The following is a 27,550-nucleotide window of genomic DNA, read 5'->3' on the forward strand; positions in this document are numbered from 1 at the left end:
TTTCAAAATCACAAGGCATTCTTTTAAAGCATCTGAAGAACAACTGTTTAGTTCAGGGGTCCCAATTCACATGCAGAATGGCAATGGAACATCATCACTGACCGCTTGCTTCAATGAGCTTGAAAATCAGTAGGAAATGCCTGCTTTTAACCCAAAACAGTCTACCAAACTACAAGAGCACTGGAAAAGTATTTGGGAAGAAAAGGAGGACCAGATGGAGAGGACAGAAAAAGTCACTTTTGAACCGGCCTATAAAATAAATCAGTGCAGACAAAAGAACAATACTGGATGAAGACTCTGTGTGTCAGCATTCTGCAGTCAAAGATGCAGGGGAACTGTCACAGTAGATGCAAGAAATAACTAAAATAAAATTCAATAATTCTTTCAAAGGAGTGAAAGTTGATTGCTAACACTCCAGCAGGTGGGGAGGCATCCAAATTTAAGAAGAGATTAGATAATCCTTCTCAGACATGCTGATACACAGTCTTTTTAAAATATACAGGTTTTTTCCAAATCTCAAGCCCTCAACTCTTTAAAGCATCTTTGCTCTTTAGAAACTCTTTTTACTTCCTAAGCAGTGGTCATGGCTAGCCATTCTCCAGTAACATGTCACCACCCCAAAAATAAGGATGGTAGAAAAGACAAACCCCTCCCCAAATCTGACTGTCATTGGTGGATGACTTCATTATTTCATGAACAATAAATCTCAAAATTTGCATGACTGTGGCAAAGCAGAATTAGGAAAAAACCCAAATGTATAGCTAGACCCACATCAGTATTCCTTCCCCTGTACCTTCTCTATAGGGGATTATGTACATTATCTACATTCTTTCCCTCAGCTAACTATTCCCACTCCAAGAAGGAGGGGTGGAAAATTAAACAAAAAAAGACAACAAAATAAACTGTTCTTTAAAGACCCTAGTGCTATATCTCATGGCATTGAATACCTGCTCTAATATGTATTTTGCTCCATTGTCTGAATCAGTGTTTACATCCAGGGAGTCAGTCACTGATGGCTGAAGACAGTCTGAGTTTAAAGTGCTTTCTTCCACGCTGCTGTTCTGTAATAACCTTTCAATCTCCCTGTTCAGAATCTCCAACTCATCACACATCACGCAATTTTTAAGTGATATGCCTAAAGGAAGAGGGAAAGTCAGCTGATCACTTCCTGTTCAACTCTAATATTGAACTATGAAACAAACTACGCCTCTAGAATATGCATGAAGCACATCCTAGTTGAATAGTTTATCCAGTAACATGCTAAAGAAAGAACTGTCTAAAGGATTGTCTTCACAGTGCGCAATTATGTATCTGTGCGTTCAAGGCCTTTACAATTATGTTTGAGCTACAGAGCCGATATTGCTAAAGCATTCCAAAACTGGAATCCTCTCTTAGGAGACATTCTGGCTCGTGAACGTTAATACGTTTTATAATGTAAGCCACACCCCACCCAGTGGCAAGGCTGCACAGTGCGCAGTCAATAGCTCTCATTTTACATAAAATTGCATTTTTAACACAATAATTGAAACCTAAGAGATTCTATGCAAGAATCAAGCTTCTTTTTGTATCCATAGATGTTATTTCATTATTATTATCTGTATTTTTACCTCTATTACCTACAGGAAAAATCAGAACTGCAATTTTTAAATAATTTCAAATTTGAGAGGTATAAAAATTCAGTACACTTCAAACAACTGCAGACCCCTTACATTTGCTGTAAAATGCTTGGTTGTTTGTTATTATTTAGTATCTCCATTTTTTCCTCTCAAAATTATTTTTCATGAAAAATAGCGTAAGTTCAAACTTATTCTACATGAATCTGCTCTTGCAGAACTGCATCTTAACACAGGTTAAACTAAATGACTAAAAGAAGTTGAAAAATCAAATATAATCAAAACATAAAAGCATAAAGCCTTAACTCACAATTACACTTTAGACCTAGGAAGCACATGTTCTACTAACTGCCTGCAAAAGTATTTACTACAACATAAGGCAACTTTGGACGTCTTCAAATACCTGTTTCTCTTCACAATTCTGTATGATTTTTCGTTTATTTTGTTCTATTTGTTCTCAAGTTAACTATTCAGTTGTAGTTGACCTACTGACAGAAATGTAAGCTGAGGCAGCAAATTGTTTATTTTATTTTAAAGAAACTGAATGTCTGTGATCAACTTCATCTTATTCCTCCTAATACAGCACATTAATCACACTTCTGAAACTGCAAGTTCTCACTGGAAACTGAAAATTACCATAGTTCCTTTAACAGACAATTCCTATCAGCATCATCCTGCCTTTCTGCCACATTTCCTTTAGAGAAGATAATCCTTTAGAAAGGATATTATGTACCTCTGAAAAATTTGAGGCAAGAATCTCTGTAAATGATGGGACAGGAAAGCAAAATGATGTTAATAAACATATATATGGTTGCTTATTCAAGAAGTCCTCTGGTTATGCTTAGGTTAAAAACTTCTGTGGTAAACAGTCACCACTGTGAAAATGCATAAGCTTTTAAGACAAACTATGAAGTCAGGAACACAAATCAAGAGTTTCTTAAAGAAAATCTCTTCTCACTTCAGAGGTGAAGTAAGCTTTGCCAATACAAACCTTAGGTTGATTTAAATGGTTACAAAACATATGCAGCAAGTCCTCATTGAACAACAGACTCAGTACTTATTCAATCCATGTTTATGGACTACGAAGAACAAAGTACAATCCTAAGACTACTCGGGCTGCTACCATACTGCTCCCTTCTCCCATGCAGTTACATGGTCTATCCACCCGTGTACCTTTGTCACATGGCTCCTTAGTAAACACTCAGTTTATGAATTCAGCAGAAAATAAACCCGCCAAAGAGTGATCCATTAGGATTTTAAAAAAAGGAACATCAGAAATAGTGTGAAGACATGCAAGAACAGGGATGGAGAATAAGATCCCCTTAAGCAGGCTGAGCTGGCGTAGCACCTTGCTGCTATCTCGTTCAACACGTGCGCGCCATCATCCATGCAGCAAGTGCTCATCAGATCTTAGCCAGCAGAATTTCATTAACTGCGCCCTCTGTCAAGACTCTGTTTTAAGCTTGCAAACTGTAATAATGTGAGCATTCCAATAAAACAGAACAGTCACTTATCTAAAAGTGGAGCATAAAGCTGATGCACAATATCTTGAGTAAGAATATTCAGCCAAGAAAACATTTATTCAGGTTTTCCTTCCCCCGTTAGTTTGCAGGTAAAATGTTCCAGTTTTCCCAAAACAAGTTAGGCACTTGAATTCATTCTGGACCTAAATTCCAGAAGTAATCGAAGTACAAAAGTATCCTACCCTAGAAAGACAATAGAACTGTCAAAAGCATTTAAGTTCAATTTGGTCAACTATTTTCAAGCAGTGACAACCCCGAAAACACAGGGCTGCCCACTCTGTGAGACTACAGAAGCCACCACTCACATTCAGCATCCCTGTGGATTCTCTAACTACTGCAAACCTGTGTTTTTCAGCATACATAGCTTAAAGAAATTCCACAGCAGTGTCAGCAGCCAATCTAACAAGAGACAGAAAAGATATTGCCAAATTCCAAACCCCGCTATTGCCATACCGCCTGTTCACAAGCACACCAAAAGCTAACCTCCAACATGCCTTCATTAAACAACAAGAAGAGAGAAAGCTTGTAATCTCACTCCACTTCTCTGTAAATATATTACCTCTCTCACATTCAGACAAAACCTCAAACCTTCAAGAAAAGCATACTGCTATCGACTGCCATCTTTCTAACCCAACAGTTTACAAATCCCAGGCAAAAAGGCAGAGATATTTATGCCAGTACCAGAGTTGAGTGATATTAACTCCAGGACAGGCAGCTTGAAGTCACCTGGATCTCCTGATGCTGACTTCATTAAACCCTTTTTCAGATGCCTCAATACACATCTTAATCTGATTATGACAGACCAAAGCTTTTAAACACCACCAACATTTCCCCATCTTTTTGTGTTTATACACAAAGGCCAATTCAACAGATTACCAACAAATACACATTCAGATCAGTACCCCCACTTCTAGGTTTTCCTCTCATTTCCCTGAAGAGGTAATAAAATGTTCAGTGGGTCCACTGAATGCACAAAGATTGTCTTTTTAGAACTTATAACTGCATTAAGAATTCCCTGCCTCAGCTAACTGGGAAGATTTGACTCCAAAAGGATTCTGAAAGACAGCTTAGTAACAAAACCTTTAACATGAACTAAAAACAACCAAAAGAAATAACTTAATTTCTCCTCTATCTGAGGACTTGCGTACAAAAAAAATAACTGAAAATTCTACATCAGAATTCAGGGTAAATTCTTCAGCTTCAGCCCACTAGCTATTTTATTTAGTTTTTTGAGGAATTTGTATGAAAGACTAGTGATCTTTAGCCTCTCATTAATGTTAACCCTTGTTGTCAACAGCTAGATGACAAAATATGCTGCACCTTACACCATGTTCTTGATGTCAGCACTCTTCAATACTCAGCCAATTTGCTGTAATCTGCACAAATTCTGGTATCTTGTCATGCAGAGGTTACACAATACTTCACGAAACCCTACACGAATACTTCAGTCCAAATAATTAGTATCTGGCACCCATTAGTTCTCCTATTTCTTATTCACTCAAAGAACTCTACAGAAGGATGTCTCTGTTTTTGGAAGATCTCATGCCTACTCACCCCTACACAAGCATCCAAGAAAGCAAAGTTCACCTCATATTTGAGACTTGTCATAGACCCTAGTACCTACAGTTGTTTCAGTTACCTCACAAACACTTCTACTGTGACAGAGAAACAAAGGTGACTTTTTTTTTTTAAAGTCTTCACATTGAAGCTCCAGTTATGTTTTAGATACATTATGGAAATTCAATGGTCAGGGCCCAAGGGCAGGACAGAAATCTCAATCACAATGGCCAATATAAGGCTCACCAACTACCTGAAAACTAGAGTTAGTGAGAAGACAGAAGATTGTTTGCATCTGCAAAGAAATTCAAAGCGTAAGAGTCTTATGCCTTCTAGCTTTTAACAGCAGGTATCATTCATCAGCAACCAGTTTACTCTCTATGTCCTGACACAAATCCAATCTGTGCCAGTATTTAAGATGTTAGCTTCAATTAGAATGACTTGTAACTGGCCTTTAGTTGTATTTTTGGTGAGCTTCTCCAGAATTAGAAGGCCTCACATGCAAGGTATTTGGCTAGAACCAAAATATCCAGGACAGGTTTCTTAAATATCAAAGAAACTGCAGGGTGTTATGAACAAGACAGAAATCATCCTTTCCAGAACGATGGAACAGTGATTCCAATCACAATTGACACTATTTGTTGATTTTATTCCCTATAAGAGAGGCACTGGGCTTGGCCGATGCCTCCTTTAAATGTTACAAATTTCCTAATAAGCAAATATATTAATATCACGAGAAAAAAAAAACATATCTGAGAAGTCATGTAAGGCCATAATTTCTGATGCAAATAAAAGAAATGTTGGTATGGCTTAGTTAATGCCACTCCCACTCACAAGACTGATCCCATTGAAAATTACTTTGCATCCCTATTAGTCAAAGATGACATCTGGGAAACCTGCACTCCTCCTACTAAGCAGCAGCAAAAGCAATCCCTTGCATCAGTAAGCATTACAAAAGCAGCCCAAAGGAAGTCAGTAGGGCAAAGCCTACTTCGTACACAAATGAGCAGCTCGGTTCAGACCATGAACAAAGGGTACAACCCATTGCCCCTAAGAACAGCAGGAAACAGGTTCTGCACTAGCACTGGGGAAAACCTTGTACACAGGGCTGCAGTGCAGTTCCCTCCATCTGCTCGTCCATGAAAGATGCAAGAGCAGACTACTTCTATGAAAAGCAACAAAATCAGTTGACCAAGTACAACTAGTATATGGTCTTTTATTTTCAAATTAAACATATCCACTGTTTACTAATTTAAGTATCTTCCTTCTGAAAGAAGGGAAACACCTCCCAAAAAGTTGTGAAATGGAAATGTTGTGATAAGAGAGAAGCAATGAGAGTTGAAGAGAGAGGCAACAGATGTAAGGTTCAAGTCTGTATGTGGGGAGTCATAAAAATTCCTTTGATCCTGAGCTCCTCCCCTGCACCCCAAATACTTTACTATCTCACTACTTGACTGCTATAGACAAACTGCAGTTCAAGGTCAAAACTCCAGACATCCCTGGTAAATACAAAGATTTCATTCCAGAAGACGTTTCTATTTGAAAGATCATGTTAAAAATATAATTTGCATAAAATCAAAGTATTTCAATGCTTATAGTTAGACCTAGAAGAATAAAAACAAAGAGAAATTGTGTTACAAAAACTGTAACACTTATCTGTAAATACTCTGCTGACTATCGTTAAACACACTAAATTCCACGATCATAAGCCAACCTATCACCTCATATACCAGCAATATCAACAACTTTAAAATGGCAGTTAATTCCTTCCTAGTCTAGAATCAAGCCATTATTCCCATTTAAAAAATTAACAAGCTTTGAAATTTGCACACTGTAGATTCAGTAAATCGTAATTCATTAATATGCCACTTTCCTCAGAAATACCCCATCCTAATTTAAGAAATGTATACTCTTAAATACTGCATGAAGCACTAAATTATAGGCAAATATAAGCTGTGCTACATAGCCACATTAAGGCAAAGCATCACTAAGATCGAGTTCTAAGGTAGCTTTTAGTATCAAAACAGTATTTCAACCCCCGATGTGTGCAACACATTATTAATTTGTCAGGGATGGCACCACATCTACAATACAGTCCCACATCACACCCTTCCACTCAAGCGTGCTGCTTCTTCCCTCACCTCCCTGTTCAAGTTCTAGTACTTGTAAAGCCTCCTTTTTCAGTGTTGGGTAGTACCCCATCTAAGTTCCTACCAAAAGTAATGGAAAAGAACCGACTTGACTAGCATGGGAGATCAGGGTAGAAATGGTGCACCAGAGGACAAAGAATCTGCACCCTTCGAAGATGGTGGAAAACAAGCATGCAATGGTACCCATACCACAGCATTCTCCAACGTGAGGGAAAAGCTCCCCAGGGGCACCTTAGTACACCAATGTGATCAGATCTCCCGGGGTAGGGATGGGGGAGAATTAGTTCAGAGGCTTCTCCATCTCTGTTGAAACCCCCTTCCTCAACCTTTGAAGGTACTGTAAAACCTTGTGGTATCACAAATAATCCACTAGTGTCTGTCACTACCACATTTCTACCATCAGACATGGCTGGAAAATCAGAAAAAAAATATTTCAATGAAGTTTTGTGGTTTGCAGACCTTCTGACTTCAAATGTAGTTTGGTTTTTTTTTTTTGGTGTTGAAAATTTATTTCAAATGTCCATGTTATGGTGCAAAATACTTGTCCTGTCTTGGTGCAGGAGAGCCCATTAAGTACACATTGACATCATACCAAGTACTACCAATATGCAGTGCTGATGACAGTCACCTAATGTTTACATTTTAAAACTTGTTAACTACTACTTTGAATTTCTAAAGATGCAGAAACAAGTGTTTGATCTTCCAGATTTTTCTCTCATGAAAAATGAGACTCAGTACAATTACAAATTTCACAAAATCACTTTTTTTCCGCTTGAGAAAGGTATTGAAGAAATATTCTAAACTGACAATAAACTTTATAGCAAACCAACTTGACAGCTTTTAAAAATAATTAAGCAAACATATTCATTCTGCAAAGAAGTAATACATTCACTTGGTCTCTGTACTTATAATCATAAAGAAATGAACCTTTAGAAATTTAGAAATTAAATGCCTTTAGTCACCCATTATTAAAATCCCTCTCTACCATATGTCTGAAACACACACACCATTGTCCTTCCCATGATTTCGGTCAGGCTACTCACTTACCTTACGTAAGCCTCATAAGAAGGCCACTGCCTCACATGCTGGATAACTGCGCACATGCAGGGCAGCAATCCTGCACGTTTGCAGTGAATGCGGGACCTCCTGGAAGTGTTGAATTTAACGTGCATGCACAGAATCACATTACCATGCACGCACAGCAGACTAGTGCACAGTAGCAGTTAGACAAAAAAGACACTGACTGACTCCACAGTATGACATTATTACTCCAAGCAAAAATGCATAAAGTGGTTCCCTGGTTTATGCAAAGCAAAATGCACACGCTGAAGTTTATTTTGATGTCTTTCAGACTAGAAAAATCATCTCCCCGAGCAAAAAAGCATTTTAAAAAATTTCTTATTTCAGATTCATCATACAGGATCAGAACAGTCAGGAAAAAAACCAAATTAAAGGAAAGAAGGGATGGACCACTCAGTAGGTAGCACAGCAGAATGAGAACAGCACCAGGTATTACAAGTGTATTTTATTCTGGTTAAGTTCTGGGTAAGTAGCAAAAAGTGCTTCTTTGAACCAGAGTGAAGTTCCCACAGCTAAATTCAGCTAAATAGCAATTTCTCATAGAAACATTCAAGGCAGTTTATCAGCAGGCCCATCAGAAATCTGGCAAACATGGAGATTTTATTTAATAACAGACAAGACTATCCTCATATCTACACTACAGATATTCACTGTCACAATTCCACAAGTCAGGAACGTGAAGGCGTACAACCCCTAATGAACAGAGCCATGCTGGCATAAACGCCTCATATTGGTGTAATTACACCTGCAAAACTGTACTTTTACCTGTATGAGTCGTTCTGTTTGCAGGGTGGGGTAGCAGGTGTGCACCATCCTGGTGCAGCCGAGTTTTATCAGTGTGGCTGCACACATAATAACAAAGCTCTAACAGCACACTAGTGTGGGCCCTTCCAAGTAGGGAGGCAGTTTGAGGAGGAAGCAAGACTTTGAAAGTTCACTCAAAATCCTTGAATGAAAAATTGCATTAGCAAACAGATTCCAAGATATTTGTGTACACACTGGAGCTTTTGCCAGCACAGCTCTGGCTGTTAGTAGCTGGGGAAAGAACTGCTAACTGACAACTGCACTGACAGAACTTTAGTAAAGGTCAAACCTTAACAGAAGGCACTTCGACCATGCACATCATCCAACCTGTAAGCCCATAATTGTGTCTGATAAACAAAATTCACATTCAATTTAGTGTTTTCTGCATTTGAGGAAACATTACCTGATTTTAAGAGAAAACAGAAGTATTATATACATGCCATTGGTATTTTCTAGTCCAGAGCTTCATGGGTGCTTAAAAGGCTAGGCAGACACAGTCTACTGGCTTCCAAATAGATTGATTTTTGGCTTTTTTACTACTCCTATAGTACCTTCTGAAGCCTTTATTTACATTCTGAGTAAGCTAATCCCATATCTGCCCTAACAATCAAAATTTATCCAAAGACAACAAAATAAAATTGAATTTTCTCATCAGGATAACTTCCACTTTCAGGGTTTGAACAGTATGAGCAAAAATGAGATATCAAATCGATGTGCTCATTAAGAGAAGTTGTGTGCAGAAAAGCTCTGCTTTTTTCTCTTTCCCTTTCATACAGATTAAGAAAAAAAAAAAGACAGCTTTTTGTGGTCAAAAGCTTAGATTAAAAAAACAAACATAACCATCTCTGTATAAGAAACCTTCTACAGGCCCCAGTACAAGCCAATTTTACAAGCTGTGGTCCTCAGGCAACAGAAATATCAGTTACAAACTTTGACTGGTATTGGGTATTACTCATATACCATTTATACTCTCTACCATTCCTCTTCCATCACCTTGAATGAAAATATTTCACAAATACATATTATTTATTTGCCTAACGTTTAATTTTTGCTACTGAACTTGACCTCTTCAGCAGCACTGAAAATACATTTTTAGCAACTGCACAGGAAACAAGGTTTGGATTTACGCAGTCTGACATTCCTCTGCTGAAGGATTAAAGAAATTATTTCTTTATCACGGCTATTAGGAACACTCAGCTGTTAACTGAACAGCAACGGTTATCTGGGCTAAGTCTGGGACCCCTACAGTTTAACTCTTCAACATCCCACAGCTTATTTTTAAACATCCACATTTCAATTCTGCAACTGTCAAATTTCAGCTTGAATACTTACACTATACTTAAAAATCCCTCTTCTCAAACAGTTTTACACAAGCTAGTAAAGCTGTATGGGCTTTCTGTCAAGTTGGCATTGTAATAGTACATTAACTAGTTTCACATCCTAAACTATTCTATGTGAAAAAAAGAAGTTTTACATTGTAAACTATCTGTATCCTCTGGCATGTCTAGTTATTGTTGTCAGTCGAACTGTGTATACAGAAATGGACTCAAAACAACTGTAGGATTATAAATGCTGACCTTATCAGCACAGCTGTTGAAGAAAGAAATCCTGTGTTTTCACACTTCCCCCCCTTATTTCATTTGTAAAAAGTGAGCTAAAATACCACATCTGAAACCAGCTATCACTTTCATTCTTATTACATCAAAAAGGCTTCATCAAATGAAGTAAAAGAGAAATTAATTTCTCCTTCAGAATTTAGTGAAACACAGTAATTACAGCACACTGATGATGTTATTAAAAATGCAGTAAACACAGTTCAGTTTCCAATTTTGGTTAGGGTTTACTGTGAGAAGACACATAATGCACATTTAATGTTTGTGTCTTAGCTCCCCTAACTGGAAATTTAAGATTTTTCTTAACCTCAAAGTCTGTCAATGCTCTTGAGACTACCACCATTAATAACTGTGAAGTATTCACTTATTTCAGAAGCTGTATTAGACGAAGCCTTAATAGTAGTACAACCCTCAAGGCGTTAACTCACAGCTGACTAAGATTCCCCTAGTGAGGAAAGAGGCTTGACAGCACACAAAAAAAGCAACCAGTTCTTGTGTAAACTAGATAAATCTTTCTTACATTAACATCCTCTCCTTAGATCTCCTGTAGCACTACGAGAGATGCTAGGTAGAAGTGCACCAGAGAATAAAACCAGTGCAGAAAGACACTGCCGCTTCTGTCAACTGAAAGCCACGTGATCTTACTCTTGCTGAGTACAGTCCCTTCTTCCACTTTTATCAGTTAAATCTTATAAACTCTCAGCCTAGACTCTATAATCCTTGCCCCTCCTCTTCCCACTTAACATTTGTAGCTGAAGTTTCAGGCTGTAGAGAATTAAAATCCCACAGTTGTAAGTTAAACTATAAAGACAATTACCAACTTAAACAAGAAACAAATAACAATCTGCTGCAAGGAAATCTGAGTAGTGAAGCAGGATTAAAGAGAACACTGCTTTTTGATGAGTCCACAAGACATTGAAAAATATTTATTCAGTTTTATTTACTATTCTGGACTCATACAATTCTATTAGCATTGCTTTGGGGAGTTTCAGGGGGTTTTGGCTGTTTTTTTTTTTAAACTCAAAAGACATCTCAGTTATATGAAAAGCACCCTCTGAAGCACTGTGTGAATTACATGTATTATTTGATATTTGAACAGTTTTAAAATCTATAAATATTTTGTAGTTAGATTCACAGCAGAGCAAAAACTTAATTTGCATACCAATAGAAATAAACTAAAATAGCCCTTACAAAGCAACAAACTTTGTAAAAAAACATTATTTAACCGCTAGTCTTGAAATCAACAATTATTCAATTTGCAAATCACTGGAGTCATGCGGTCTCAAAGTAGGCTGGCAGCTAACATGAGCCTTTATTCTTCCACTAAAGTGCACTAAAATACCTTTATGTGCAATACGTTTCTGGAACAATCAAAGGAAAAAAATGTAAGGCCTAACTGTACAGCTATTTTGAGTGTACTTCTATATTTATTCCTATAGAAAGTTTCAAATGTCAAAGAATGATAACAAGCAGCTGACATATATAAAAGTGGAGCGGAACCCAAAATATCTATTACAATTAACACAGTATATGCTATACTTGTACAGTAACTACACATTATCATTTTTCATTGACCAGCAATTAAATTGCTCGAATAGCTACTAAATTTTGTTTATAGAAGTAGCTAAAAGACAGTTGAAGCTAAATCAATTAAAATTACTACTTAAAACCGTATAAAACAGAAAGACAAAAGAGCAAACAGTGAAAAAGCCCTTATAAAATAAAGAAAAATATAGTTGAATATCAGCTCCCAAATAATTTACTTAAACAAGGCTGTGATGACTAAGTATTCAAAAGGACTATTTCTGCAAAAAATTTCACACAGATTATCCAAGAAAAAAAAAATTAACCAGGGAGATTAGGAATGCTATATACATCCTTTTGAGTTAAATAAAAGGAACCAGCATTTTTTGTCTCCCTGAAGTTCCTAGAAGGAAAACATAAAAGCCCATGCAAGGAAAACAGCATGTTACACTGTTTTGAATGACTGGCATACAAACAGCAGGGAGAGTGTAACACACATACATTTTGTAACACGTTAAAGAGATAGCAACGTTCTTTCCAAGTTAAAAATGACAAGCTAAAATGGTAAGATTTTCTTATTCTGCTACTAAAATGTAGCTATCACTTGGAGGCATAAACTGAAAACTACTTAACTGTATGAACGAAAATTTGGTCACCATCAAATAATGGCTTTTGCAAGCCAAATACTCGGAACTACCACCTCCAAGAGACAGTATTTAAGTACATTAGTGCAAGGGATGAGGAATAGTTATTAACAGGGAATTTACTGAATATTTAAAGTCAGCCAACAATTACCACTGTCTAAAAACCCAACCCCTCCTCTTTTTCCCAGAAGAAAGTCACCAGAACATGATAAAGTTAAACTCTTCTTGTGTAACTCACCAATAAGGAGATCACCTGCATCTCCCAGAGAAAATAAACGTCACCTCAGAGGCAAGTTAAATTTTAATCCCACCCTCCGAAGAGCCCCAGCCCCGGAACGAGCTTTCGGCTGGGTTTCTGGAGCCCCCAGCGGCGACGAGGCCCGCCCCGACCAAGGGCGCTACCCCCGCACCCAGCCCCCGTGGGGCCGCGGCGGCGAACCCCTCCTCCGGTACTAGGGCAACGGTGAGACTGAGCGAGAAAGGCGGTTAAAGTCGGTCGTGACGTCACGGAGAAGCTTGCCGGCGTCAGCTTGGTTATGACGTCGATCGCCTCCGAGCACAACCGTCCTCTCCTTCCCCCCCCCAACATGGAGGAGCCCGCCTTCTAGCCCGCTCCGCTCCGCCCGGGGAGGGCGTCCTCTCCGCTCCGGCCCAACCACGGTATGAGATTACGGGGCGGCGGCTCTGAGCTTCCTCCGGGGCCCCCGCATTGAGTCGCCGACCTCCTCTGGAACGGGGCCAGGCCTCCGGCGTGCCCGCGCCCTGCAGCCGCACCGGCGGTCCCCTGGAAACAGGCCGCGCCGTCCGCCCCGGCCCGGCCCCCCGCCCGCTGCCCCGGGGTCCCTCCGGCCGCCCCGACCCGCACCACCCGCCCGCCTCCATTTTCTAGTCGAGCCCAAAGGCGTCCAGGCCGGAGGAGGCGGCCGCCCCTTTTCCGCGATCCCTCCGCCGCAACGGCGGCCCCGCTCCCTTTCTCCTCCCGCCCCGGTACTTCTCCGGCTGCCCCCCCTCACTCACCGCGGGGAGGGGTGCGGGGATCTCGCCGCCGCCGCCGCGGGACTCAGCCGAGCCCAGCCGCCATTTCCTCCTCGCAACCGCTCCGGAGCGCTGGGCGGGGACGCTCCTCCCCCGCTACCATAGAGACGGACTGGGCGACCAACGGCAAGCCTAGAGCGTTACCTTTGCGCACGGCTCGCGGAGGACTTGGGCTGGCCGTTGGCTCCGCCTCCCGGCGGGGCGCTGGGCGGGAAAGGCGCGGTACCGGCCGGTCGCCCGCGGTGAGGCGGTGCTCCGCCGTCCTCCTCCGGCCCGAGCCGTTCCCCACACAGCCGTACCGGCGCGGCTGCCCGCGGAACCCCCATGCCTTCGGCTGGAGGCCGCCACACGCTGAGGAAAACGGGAGGCGGGTCGCCCGGCTCACCTTCAGGGCTTCCTCTGCAGGGGAGTTTTGTGGGATCAACAACGCCTGCTCCCGTTTTTATCAAAAATGCGGGGTGATCTTACCTCACAGGAACTGCAGTTTTATTCATTATTTGTGAGGTTGCAAGTCCCAGAGCAAAACTGCACAGTATCACTGCTCAATACTGTGTCGCTTACAGTGACTTCTCTCACAGGACAAGCACTGCTTTGTCACAGGATTGACACGGCAAGAGGAGCTTGTCTGCTGTTTGCAGAGCGAACTGCTCACATCAGCTGCACTCCCCACCTGTGCTTATTCCATTAGGGTTTTGTTTTTCCTATTCTACTCCATCTGGTTTAGGAAACCAAAGAGCAATTGCTGCAGTAATTTCCTCTGCATCCAGGTTATGGAGAGCTGTGAAAGGGAAGCATTCACTCATCCACCGCATGGAGGCTTCCCAGTAAACACCCTTTAAAAATGGTTAGGCTACTCAAAAATCTCTCTGGGATGCAAGCTGCTATAAATAGTTACGGAGAGTTAACTCCAATTTGCATGTTTTGTTCCTGCTGTCAGCACTTGTGATATTAGCAAGCTGGAACACCTACATCTCACAATCAATGGGACATCCAAGGTGTGCAGCCTCCATGCAGACACTCCTGACCTGGGCACCTGAAGAGCCTTTTAGGCAGTTGGAGGTGTGAAGTTTGGCTCTTTGATTGACCCTGGTCCTGCACATTTTTCCTCACAATGTTATCAACATTGTTTTCAGTTGGGTTCTAGACAGGTGCAGCATTTACTAAGACAGATTAAGGAATTAAAACATGAGGAAACATAAAAACATACTTAGCATTAATTCTATAGAATTACAGGATTCTATCGAGTAATTTCGTTACATCTTTTAGAAGCCTATATTCTGTATACAAGAATTCTGGTGGTAGAAGCTCAGGATGATGTTGGAAAAGCAACTATTAGCTTTTTTGTCTGATAGCAGAGTCTGCCTCTTTCTCCACCTGTAAAACTGGGCAGTATTAATACTTACTTCACACAGGAACACCGAGAGGTAAAAAAACCCCAACAGATTCCTGTGCAAAAGTACAAGAGACCATAATGAAAGACAGACATAAGTTTAATTTTTGTTCTGCAGCTACAGAGCTACAACAAATGAGAGGCACATAAAGGGAAAATACCTTATGATTTGGTAGATCAAGCTGCAGTGTGATTTATGCCCTGGGAAAAGCTAATAACATGTTGTTAATAGACAAAATCAGCATCTTGGGAGTGCTCAAACCCAGGAATTGCACACCAAGGGAAAGGGACCATGCAAAACAAGGAATTGCACACCAACAGTGAACAGGGGTTGCCTGCAATAGTGGATCCAGCCATGAAACAGGCTTACACCATCCTAACATAATACTGGTTCACTGTGCACACCCAGTGAATACCATCACATTACACTTTCAATCCACAAACACCCCTACATCTTTGTTTTAAAGCTCAGGTCAGAGCATCTGCCTTTGCCGACTGAACACCTGTGTCACCTTCATTTAAATGGCACATCAGCACCTCTATTCTTTCCCTGCCTCATTCCCTTCCCATCCTAATGCTTTTCTTGTTAGAGCCTAATTTCCTTTAATTTGGGAAATTTACTCCTGGGTTACTGGTCTGAATCTGCACTGTCCTGGCAGGAAGCAGGAGCTTTTCTGGTGATCTTTATAATGGGAGTTTTATTTTGGTTTAGGCCTCCTCTCATACAACATGATGATAGTTTCTAAAGTGTTTGAACTGAAAACACTGCTGGGAAATCCTAGCAGAGATTAATGACTGTCAATCAGCTTCTAAAACAGTTTAATAAGCACCTTATCTATCTCTTCTTCTTAAACACCAGAGAAGCTTATCCTGAGATAACTACAAATTCCCCTAGCACTACTCTCCTTAAAACTTTTTTCCACTAATTTCCAAAACCTTTTCCGCTATTAAGCGGTCAGTACACTGAGACTGTCATCTGCAGCTGATGCATCTTTATTTGTTTATCCATTGGGTTTCCCTAATTATTCTTTTTTAAACTTTGGGCATCTACAAATTGGCCTTACTCATATTTGTAGTGTCTCACAGGTCCTTAGGTGTGACCCATAAAAGTACTACTTGTGGTAGGTACTAAGGCATCATCTTTGTGTTACACAGAGATGGGGTTCCACTTCTGCTCTCACCCACCTTTCCCTTCACCAAGACAGCAACCTTTTCTAGTATTTGAAGATGCAAAGCCCTTAAATAAAGTACTTTATGTTCACCCCTTCTCTCAGTTTTTCCTCAATGAATGTGCTGGTGAGCCAATTTCAGCAGCCAGGTAAAAACTAGAGACAGAGTTAACCCATGAAAAGAGCAGGGATGAGTTCTCTTCCCTCCTCCATCTCTAGCATTGTTTTGTTTTTGGGTTTTTTTTTTTTTTGTTTTTTTTTAACAGATAATTAATCATTTTAGGTCAGAAGAAACAAATTTCTGTTGTCTGTGCTCCATCTTTACCTATTTTGTGTGTGTGTGTGTGTGTGTGTGTGTCAAAAAAGACCTCTGTCCTTGGGATTCAGCACATCACTCAAAATAGATAAGTCAGGTGTCAAGGTAGTACGTCTTCTGGGTCCTTGATTCTCCAAGGCCCCTGATACTTCATTTCACATAAAGCATAGATGAACACAGAGAAATACTTTACTGAGGGTTAATCATATTCACATAAATAAAGCAATCCCCTTCCCTACCACCTGACAGAAATTTACAGATTCCCCCCACCAGTTCTAGGTAAACTCTCCCCTTCTCCCCACCTCCCTCAAAATATACCTTTTTTCAGGGATTTTTTTTTTTTTTTTTTTACACTTCTCCAGGAATTAGCGACTTTGGTTTGGGATCCATTCAACTCCAGATATCAGACATCAAAATGCCTCTCTGAGATTAGGATTAATCAAATCCTAATTAATGTAAAAATTCTATAAACTGCACTGAATTACAGTTAATATATGTTTCTTTTAATCTCAATTTTGTAGCCTTGCCCAGAAATCCAGCTTTCCATGCTAGTACTGCAAGGTTCTTGTAGGACTGTGGCAGATTGAAGCCACGACATAGTATCTTGAGAGCAAAGTAGTGTCTGTGCCTTTTAATCCAACTTTAGTCACAGAAGTGTCCTGCAAGGTTTTTCCTGAGTAATAAGTGAAAGGTTTCATTCCAACTTTGGAGACAATGTGAGGGTTTTTAACAGAAGTTAGGCTCTAGTGCTAGGAAAAGAAGGAATGACGTAGGAAGCTTTTTGCCCTGAATTGCTGCAGAGCATTGTGTCTTCCTACTCCCTTCTTAATTCTGTGAGTTTTAACAAAGAAAAGCCATGCAAGTTTGCTCTTTCCAAATCCTTGAGTATTCCAGGCTATGAAGCCCAGGGAACATAAGCGTTTCTCTTCACTAAAGACAGCAGCAGGTATTACATGTGAGATGATTAAATGTTTTATTCGGGGAGATAAAAGTTAAAAATAGGAGTACAGAAGGTGACTAGGCAGATTTGTATCAGGAGTTAGTATAAAATATGTGTCATCTGTTACTCAAGACTCTGCTCAAACCCCAAACATGCAGAGCGTTCATTGCACCCAGAATACTAGTGGGGGAAAAGGCCTGCATCAAGCTAAAGATTAGTTTTAGAACTTTTTTATATACTTCAGATTTTATCACGTGGGGCTAATGCCATCAAAAAATGTGTCACTACAAGTAGTACTACTTTGTATTATTATCAAATAAAAACAATTAATGCATTAGAAAGTCACCTTTTTTTCCAGACTCAGTAAGAAAACACTTCAATCGTAACACTCAAAGTGTGTTTGTTGCAACTAAAGTGGTTATAAAAGCTCTTCTCTCAAATGAAAGCTCAGTTTCAAAGAAGGTTTGACGTTACCAGAAACTTCAAAGAGCTAGGGAAAGCACATGAAAGAAAAAGGGAGGGGAATGCAGCAGGCTGTGATATTCTGCACAGGAAGATTACAAACTTCTTAGCATTACAGTTAGAAAAAATGTCAACCCCTAAAAATACTTTAAAAAAAAACCCAAACAAATCCAAACTATTTATCATGACAAGGAAAACCACAACTCAGGGGCTGCACTTTTAATCCATTTTTACTTTTCTTTAGCTCAGGGACAATAAAGGGGTAAAGGGAAATTTCTGTTGCAGTTGGTTGAACATCCCAACCTGTGAAAAAAAACAGGTGTCAGCACCACACCTGTGGTCAGCGTGCGGCCAAACTGCAGCTCACCCATTCCTGGCTTACTGATTTAATATATTATTCTACTTATTAGAAAGCAATTACACCGACTCTTTACCTGTAACCAGCAACTGTGGTATGAACTACACTCTGTTGCCTCCTCTCTGCTCGGGGTGCGCTTCCCTCTACAGAAGAGCCAGGAAGCCCTCTCGGAGAGAGCCACCTTCCCCCTCTCGGCGTCTTTATGGACGTCTCCTGAGAAACTCCACCTTTTGGGGAGGAGCTGACAGGAACCAGACGGGACAGCTAAACCAAAGAGAGATTTACAAGCCTGCCGGTTCAGAAATAGAGCCTGAACGCTGGTGTTTCTCAATGAGTCAAATTCATTAGGATTAGTTTTTAGATTAAACCCTGAGGAAAAGCCCTCTCCAGTCAATAGGAACACTTGTCACACAGTAGCTTTCTTCGTCATGTTGCTAACAACTAATGGGATGTACTACTAAATATTGGAAGCTCTTTGTCCAAAACTCTGCGTTGTTTATAAACTTGGAGGTTTGTTTGGGGAAGTAAGTGAAAATAATAAAATATTGATTACACTGCAGATTTTCTCAGTTTCAACATAGAGACATTTGTAATGAAAGTGTGTTTTGAAGGCTGAGCTTTATTGCAGTTACAACAAGAGTGCAAAATCAGTAATTGTATCCATGTTCCCAGTCTGTGTAAGTGAAATTACATTTTTCTGAGCAGCATTTCACCCACAGAAGTACCTGTGAAGCCCGCTCTCCATTTGAATATACAAACTGAAGTCTTGGCTTGGCTTTTCTGCAGAGCGCTTTGACTCACCCCCCCCCACTGGATCTAGCCACGGTGAGTTTATTAACCCTCCTCAGCAGCCGATACAAATTTTGACAGAGATCACAGATCAGAGCCCTCAGCCCCAGCCGTTCACAGCCCAGGTATCGACAGAGGTGGGAACTGGTGGAACTGTACATGAATACACCGCGCTGTGCCCTATCGCAGACGCTTCCCCCCTTCGTTATCCCGGCGGCACGGCCGGGCCAGCTCTGTGGGCAGCAGTGGGGCCGCGAACGGCCGACCCTCGCCGAGCACAGCTCCCGGACGCGGCCGCCGCTGTGCACCCCGCTACGGCCGTGCGGGAGCGGTCACACCCTCGCACCGCGGTGGCTGCACACGCCGCACCGGAGCGGCGACCATCAGCCAACTCCCACTTCGGCTGTCACCGCCAGGGCTGGCGTCCCTCTCCCAAGGAGCGCCATTGCTGTCACCTCAGCCGTTAACACAGCGTCAGGGAGGGAGAGGAGCCGCAGAGCTGCGGGAGCTCCGGGCCGAGACGGCGGCACCATGGCGGAGCCAGCGCAGGCCTTGCGGCCAAAGCGGCGCCGAGGGAGCGACGGGGAAGGGACGAGACCCAGCCCTCGGCCCCGCTCGGCGCCCGGCTGAGCGCTGCCGCCCCGGAGGCGGCGCAGCGGCCATCTTTTCGTGCCAGGATCGGGCCCAACCTCCAAGGCGCCCCCAACCCGGGCCGTCTCTATGGTACCGACACCCCGCCGGAGTGACATATCTCCAGGGGCAGACATACGCTCTGTCCCGAGGGCCGACTCTATGGTTGCGTGTTCTCGCCCCTCTCCGGGCGCTGATTGGCCGAGCGGAGGGCTCTCGCGAGATCGGGCGGCCGCGGCCTGGCGGAGGCGGCGGAGGGGCCTGCGTTCCTGCGTCGGAGCCGGCACGGCCGTGCGCTCGGTAAGATGGCACCCGGGGGTCTGCGCCTTCCCTCGGGGACTGGGGGCCGGCGGGGCCCTTCCCGCGGCCCGGCAGGGCGGCCGGCTCTCCACCGCTGCGGGCGGCGGGGGCGGGGGGGGGCGCTGGGCCTGTGCCGAGCGGCGCCGAGCGCTTCGGCGGCCCGGGCCTCGGGGAGGGCCGGCCCGCGGGCAGCGTCGCGGCGGGCCGGGGCCGGCGGCGGGGGAAGGTCGGAGTGCCTCGGCGGGCGGGGGTCTCGGGCCGGCGCAGCCCGTTGCGGCGGGAGCCCTGTTCCCCTGCCGCCTGGTTGGGAGCGGCGAGAGCGCGGGGTTGGGGCGCGAGCGGCCCTGGGCCGGTCCCGCTCCGCTGTCCGGCCTCCCCGCCGTCCGTGTGGCTTTGGCGGTAGGTCAGAGTTAGAAGAAACCTGTTGGAAGTGGGCCGGTGGCGAGGCGGCGGGCTGCCGCTCGTGCCTGCCCGAGAGGGGTGGCGGCGCCTGTTGCTGTTGTTGTTGCCGTCTCCTCCCCCTTTCGCTGCCCCTGCGATCGTGGCTTGAAGGTAGAAATGATTAAATGCCGGCTTAAGTTTTAGCAACGCGCTTTGCTTCCAAGTCTGAAAAAAAAATATAGCCGAGAAAAATCCTAGGAGATAACGTTTTAGTAGTGTTGACAGGAGTACTTCTGGGGACAGCAAAGCTAAGCTAGTGTAAGCCTTTTGGTTCTACATCGGATAACGTATCATGTAGGGTTTTGTAGCTATGCAATATATGTAGCTGGTCTGTCTAAGTTTTGGTGGAAATTCTAAAGCAAATGTTGCTTATGTAGGCTTTGCTTTAAAGGTTTATTACAGTTTTTCTGGCTGTCTGTCAGACTCCTCGATTCACTTGTTTCACACTGTGATGCTGTGTGTCCTGTGTCGCTTGTAAACAAGGTTTGTTTGGGGTGGATTTAAGAGTAAGTACAAGAAGGTGGTACTTGAATATTTTATTCTGACGATTGATGAAAGCAGCCTTTGAGACTGGTAGATGTGAAGGAGTGCAGGAACAAGGAGGAGAAAAACGTAAAATTGTGGTTTGAGATGAAAGGGTCTCTCTTGGACTGTTAATTTAAAAGATCTCATGAAGAAGATATAAAGATGGTAGTAACACAGTGCTTATGCACATTAAACGTATGTCTTTTTGATCGTGTTAAATGAAATGCTTTTCTTATCTTGTAGTAAGAGTCCAGGATGAGTTATGCAGAAAAACCTGATGAAATCACGAAAGATGAATGGATGGAAAAACTTAATAACTTGCATATCCAGAGAGCAGACATGAACCGCCTTATCATGAACTACCTTGTTACAGGTAAAAATGGGTAGTAATGTTGGGAGGCTCTTAAATGTGTGTCGCTTATTTTACCAAGACAGACAGTTTTGGCTAGAATATGCTACTAGATGGAGTGAAATTGAGGGCTTTAAATATTCAGTGATCGCTATTGGCTTCTCTTAGCAATGTACAACTGCTCTTAAGTGGAAACTGGCAGATTCAGAGACTGAGCAGTTATGGTGCAGTAGAAGGGACATTTATTAACCTTAACTCTTCTGCTAAAAGGTACAGAAAATAAAGTATTTTCTGAAATGCTGTTAACACAGACGACCCGGTTCTTTCAGATGTCCTTTTTTGTGCCATTAAAACAGAGTTCAAGATACGTTGCCGTTGTTAAATGGCACTCTGAAAGCTGCACAGAACAACTACTGCAGCGAGTTTTGACTGGCTAGAAAGACAAACTTTAAAAGGGCACTGTCATCAACATAGTTTGAGACCAAAAATATTAACCCCTTCAGCATATAGCCTAACTTAATACTTAGAACAATCAAAACCCCTTCGAAATTGTCCCTAGTAATTATGGTGCATACCATCACAGTAAGCTAGACTAGGGCGGAGGCACCTGTATCCGATCTACACCCCTGTTTACATTGGTGTGTAGGTGAAGCCTCTGGGATAAAGGAAGAGCATCCTCGTGACATAAATAATTTTTGCGTGTATGGAAGCATGATTTAGGATTTAAAATGTTACAACTTATAAATAGTACGAGAAAGCAAAATTCATTTTCATTTTCTTCTCAGTAAAACTGCTGGGTGTGTGTAAATGGATTTGGGGGCTGGAGGGAGAAGCAAAACCACCCAAATTTTGAAAATGTGATTTTGAAAATCCCATTTTGTACTAAGTACACTGCTCTAAGTATAAAACAAGCTTTGAGGTTAAGAGGTGTGTCAGACTCTGAGTTGCAGGCATCCTTAGAGAATGAGGGCACTTCAGTTAGGAATGAATATAGCATGTACTGTTAGAAGCCTGTTGGATAAACACCTATTTAAATAGATAAGAATTTTTCAGAAGTTCACACTTAATCTTTAAACCGCCAAAATGCACAAGCAACACTCAAATCTTCTTAGGCTGATTATTTTTTTTTCTGTTTGAAGTGTTTCATAAAATATATTTTATAAGTAAAATGTTTCTATTTCAGAGGGCTTTAAAGAAGCAGCAGAGAAGTTTCGAATGGAGTCTGGAATTGAACCCAGTGTTGATTTAGAGACTCTCGATGAAAGAATAAAAATTCGAGAAATGATATTGAAAGGACAGATTCAAGAAGCCATTGCGTTAATAAACAGCCTCCATCCAGAATTGTTGGATACAAACAGATACCTTTACTTTCATTTGCAGGTAAGGACAGGTGGCAAGCTTTTCCTTTCTTTTAGAGGTTGCTGAGGGGCTGAAAAAGCAGTGCAGATTTTAGGAGTATGGTGGGAGGTTTGTGACTGAACATGGATGCAACTTCAAGTGTTTGATCTTGGCATCATTTTGTAGCAACTGGAAACTTTGTAGCATGGTGCAGGAACGGTCATATACAACTAGTCATGTGAAAACTTAGGACAGCAGCAGTGGCCTGTGGTCTGAATTTCTAGTGGTTCCTTCAGTAACACATCTTTTCAGAAACCGTTACGCAAAAGCATCGGGTTACCATTTTCAGTAGATTTTGTAGACAAGTCTGCTGTTCCTTGTCTCACCCATTGAGAAGAATTGACCTCAAACTGTCAAATTATGGATTAGTGTTTGTCTCAAATTACGCACTAATGTCTGAAGATTACAGTCTGGGAATACTGAAGATTTGCTAATTTGTTTAGCTAATATTGCTGTGTCTTTTGTATGTAGCAGCAGCATTTGATTGAACTGATTCGGCAGCGTGAGACAGAAGCAGCTCTGGAATTTGCTCAGACCCAATTAGCAGAACAAGGCGAGGAGAGCAGGGAATGCCTGACGGAAATGGAGCGTACGCTGGCTTTGCTTGCCTTTGATAATCCCGAAGAATCACCATTTGGAGACTTGCTTAACATGATGCAGCGACAAAAGGTAGTGCTTTCTCAAAGGAAATTGATGTCGTGTATTCATATGTGGTGAAAATGGTACCCAAATATTTTTTAAATGTTTAGAAAAAAAGTATATGGTGGTATGCAAAAGAACAGGAGTATCTGAAGCAAGATTCAAAAAAAAAAAAAAAAAAAAAAGGTGTTAATGTGTTCAACTACTTGGCTCTCTTCCCTGTTTCCTCCAGTCTTGTAGTTTATGGAGCTTTGTCCTGACCATGTTCTGAGGAATTGGCGCACTAGGTGTGATCTTTTCAATGTCCGTGTGACATTAGCAGTGTTAATAGTAGGAAAACTATTACTGAACTCCAGTGTTTCTTTTCCAGGTGTGGAGTGAGGTTAATCAAGCTGTTCTAGATTATGAAAATCGTGAATCAACACCCAAGTTGGCAAAATTACTGAAACTACTACTGTGGGCTCAGAATGAGCTGGACCAGAAGAAAGTGAAATATCCCAAAATGACAGACCTCAGCAAGGGGACGATTGAAGAACCCAAGTAAAATGTGTGCAGATGGACATCAAACAATCTTAGTACTGCACAGTATACATTTATATCAGTCTGTGACTGAAATATTTTTACTACAGTACAGCACTCAATTCAGATTTTTCAATGAACATCTAATTTGAAGGGAGAAAAGTCCCTTTTAAATGCTGCAAAAACTGCATTGAAAGGCGCTGTATCTCTTTGAAAGTCTGACTTAGGCTATGCACTATAATTCATTTTTAAAAAACAATTAAACAAGACAGGAAAAATAGCATTTTTAAAAGTACAGAGCTCAAGCTTTCTAATTGGCTACTGATGCCTAGTTTAGTGGCCAGTGAGTTAATACGGAGTTATATTGGCAACTATTCAGTTAAGTTTAACTGTCTCCTGTTTGAAATGTGTATATAGAACAGTGAATATTTTCTACCTTTAAGTTATAGCCAGATATACATTCCCCTTAAAAGTAACCGGTCAAGTTTTCATCTATAAACTTTGCAGTAAGGTCAACCTTTTGCTTAGGAAATAGTGTACAAACTTGTAAATCATAATTTAAGGACTTTTTTTTGCTTTCTTGTTTCTGACTTTTTGGTGCTTTATATGGTGAGAGCTATGTTCATAACAGATCAGTGACCCATCTTTTCAGGAGGAGTATTGCTGGAAATAAGTTTTGTTTTGTTTTTTATTTTCCTTAATTTTCAGGAATGACCAAAATGGCCCCCAGAGGCATTTGAGGGGTTTTGTAACGGGGCCTTTCCCCCCTGTATTGAACTTGTAGCTGTAGACTCTGCAGTGATTCTGCCGAGGTTTTGAAGGCCGTTGGATGTTTGTAAGCTGAAAGACATGCTTGTGTTAGGAAATTTAGTGGGGGGGAGAGATACTTGTTGAAGCCTCTGATACATCATCTTGTGCAGGATCTGCCTTTATGCTTGCTGAATAAGAACTGTAATTTTAGAGTCTACTTGGGCTGTTTTTATGCCCTGAGCTGAGCAGAGCCGGGCTGTCTAAAACCAGAAATTTCCATTTTCTCAATTCTTCCATACCTTTCTGAAGAGATGTAGTTCATCTTCACCTGTATTTGTTTACTGGCTGTCCTCACTCCAGGTAGGGTTATAGGTTAAATGTTCTACATGTGAAGTCCAGACTTTCAAGTCAAAAAATTGTAATCTTCTGGGTATGGGATGTTCTGGTCGACTCAGTTTTGCAGCACCGTACACTGGTATGTAGCCAGTGGGAGTAAGCACTAATCTTGCCAAATCGACCTCTAGATTTTTAGGTCCGTATATCAAGTTATTACAGTTTTGCTGGACAAAGACCAAGCTGATGGGTGAAATAGCTTAACATCATGAGACACTGGCAGTTGTCACACCGGTCCCATACTGTACATAATCTAGTCTTGTATGGTAGATATTACCCTGTAGAATGAAACTTAGTTTTCACTTAATTTTACTGGAATACTTACGCATTAAACTGTATAAAGCTTTGCAGATACACCTGACTTACGGAAACTAACAAAACCTGTTACTGATTGCATTACTGTGAACACTGTTTACTTGTGTAGCTATTTTTTGTGGGGGGAAACCGTTGTTTGTTGAGCAGCTGTTAGAGATGCAGAGCGCCAAGGTTAAGCTAGATGATGGATATAATGAAATGATTTGTTCTCATTTATTACTGATTGTTCTGTTCTCCACTTTGAGGCATTTGTGGTATGGAGGTCTTCAAGTTTATACATAACAAGTTATCAGTAGCCCCCTGACTACAACAGCGGTCTGGCTTTCCTTCACCCAGGCTGGTTATTCTAAAACCAAACTTTTAACAGTTGTGGGTTGTAATTTTTTGTTTGGTTTTGGGTCTTTTTCTGTTGTTTTGTTTTTCTTGTTAATTTTTATTTCTTTTTCCAGTCGGCTGATGTCTGAAAACCATGTATAACTTTTAGTTTGTGAGAAACTGTATGGTTAATGTAACTTTGTTTAATAACAAACTGCAGAAACAAAACTGGAATAGCTCTAATTTCTTCATATATAACTGATCAGCTTTTCCTCTGTTCTGACACTTGTGTTGTTAAATCTCATCTAAAGCTTCTCCCGGATAAAGTGGAAAGTGGTGCGTTTTTGTGGCATGACTAGCATTTTTCTCCATGAGAAATGCAGTATTACAGTCCTGGTCGAGAAGTTCACTGTACTTCTAGAATGCTACGTTAATTTCATATAGTATTTGGGTAACGATTGAGCATAGGCTACTTGAATTTTCACTAGCTTCTTTTTTTTTCCATTAAAAAATAAACATGTTTTTTAAGGGGTTTAATACAAAATTAGTATAGAAATATTTCACTTTGTTTTTATGAACATGCCACATTGATAAGCAGCTTTAATCTGTAAAGTTTTTGGTAACTGCAAGAAAATATTGGAAAGCTATGCATTTTAGAGAAAGCGTAAAGGTAGTGATAATGGTACTTCTAAGGATCTTTATATTAGTGTATATAAAATAGTTTGCATATACAAATATAATATATAATCTGTTTGAAATATTCTTGAATGGTAGGGGCTGTGAAACATATTATAATTTATGGAAATATTGTACACAGTAAACAGACCTCTCAGTACACGAATGAACTTTTGTCATATGCATGAGAAATGTCTTATTTGGTGACTACTAATGAATGGGACTTTGTTAACCCATTTTTGTTAGATAACCACTTTAACAAATGTTATTAAATGCCACTTTGATCGGTTTGCTTTACTGTTAAAAGACATATTTTGTTCCACTTAATTTAGATCAATACAAAAATAACTTTTGTAAGAAGATTTGTTCCAAACACAACGGTGGCAAACAAATCTGGTAATTAAACGTGGTACACTACGCTCGTTCCTCCCCCAGCCTTGCCTTTGTTGAAAGCAAGTAAGATTTTTTCATTAATGGTATGGACATGAAGAAGTTGGGTTGTAAAATATTTTCTCTTATATGCCTCTGCAGAAAGGCTGTGTATCGAGTGTGTTTTGATTAGGCTACAACTCTCTCCTTTTCCAAAACCCACACCTCCCTAATAACTGTCGGCTTCGCTGTTCCCATGTTTCTTTTCTGTCTGTCAAATCTAAGCTAAACTGTGGTTGCTTCTGTTGTACAATGGAGTCGTTTGTGAAGGGTGGGGGATAACGGGTTTCCATGAAGATAAAGTACTGGTGGTACTTTCTGAGAAATACTCACCGAACTGTTTAATTTTATATAGCTGGAAAAACAGAGGCTGCTGCACAGAAACTAAGAGCAGAATTTTAAGTAAAGCATTTCCTCTCAAGACTTTTTGAAGAGGCAAACATACAGCTTGAAACCAGGTGAAGTACCTCTCTCTCTCTAAGATGATTTCATTGAAACACTTTCAGCTCCTGCCACCCACACTAAAAGAAAAATGAAAATGAATGTGGAGAGCACTTACGTAGCATTTAAGATGTGTGAAATTACCTGGAAAGATTTCTGTCTCCTTTCCGCTCCTTGTACATATAGGGGAAGCCATTACATTATTCTAGGATGATTTTATTGTTTTTAATTTGTAAAATTTATGCTTTGTATGCTTGAGTATAAGCTTAAAAGCATTACTTAAAAAAAACTCTTGACTAGTAGATGAGTGTTGCTCGACTTATTTCAAACCACTTTCTGTCCAAGTTCGTTACGAAGCTTATTAAATTGAGTTGGAGCGTGATCCCTGTGTGTCGTATCTTCACGGGTAACGGGGCGTCCTGCTGCCACCAGCAGCTGAAAGCATCCTTGAGATACTTTCCTCT

At 41.3% G+C, this 27,550-nt stretch overlaps 2 protein-coding genes across 3 annotated transcripts in view; one reads left to right on the plus strand and one right to left on the minus strand.

Moving 5' to 3' along the window:
- Positions 1-13,663, minus strand: part of DIDO1 (death inducer-obliterator 1) — a 55,225-nt gene extending 41,562 nt beyond the window's left edge. Inside the window, exon 1 of one of the 2 annotated variants that reach the window (XM_064465385.1) lies at positions 13,526-13,663. The gene's annotated coding sequence lies outside the window, so the exon portion shown is untranslated. Of the gene's footprint in view, positions 1-13,521 lie in introns of both variants that reach the window. The other variant, XM_064465386.1, reaches the window with a different exon arrangement.
- A 6,128-nt stretch (positions 13,664-19,791) lies between these two features.
- On the plus strand, positions 19,792-27,468 carry GID8 (GID complex subunit 8 homolog). The gene is made up of 5 exons (XM_064465390.1): positions 19,792-19,897; positions 21,107-21,236; positions 22,396-22,592; positions 23,082-23,279; positions 23,620-27,468. Exons 2-5 carry the CDS (start codon positions 21,119-21,121, stop codon positions 23,791-23,793), a joined length of 687 nt encoding a protein of 228 aa, XP_064321460.1. The 5' UTR covers positions 19,792-19,897; positions 21,107-21,118; the 3' UTR covers positions 23,794-27,468.
- The last annotated feature ends 82 nt before the right edge of the window (positions 27,469-27,550 follow it).

Source organism: Phalacrocorax carbo, chromosome 14 (assembly GCF_963921805.1).
Source record: "Phalacrocorax carbo chromosome 14, bPhaCar2.1, whole genome shotgun sequence".
NCBI classification, from domain to species: domain Eukaryota; kingdom Metazoa; phylum Chordata; class Aves; order Suliformes; family Phalacrocoracidae; genus Phalacrocorax; species Phalacrocorax carbo.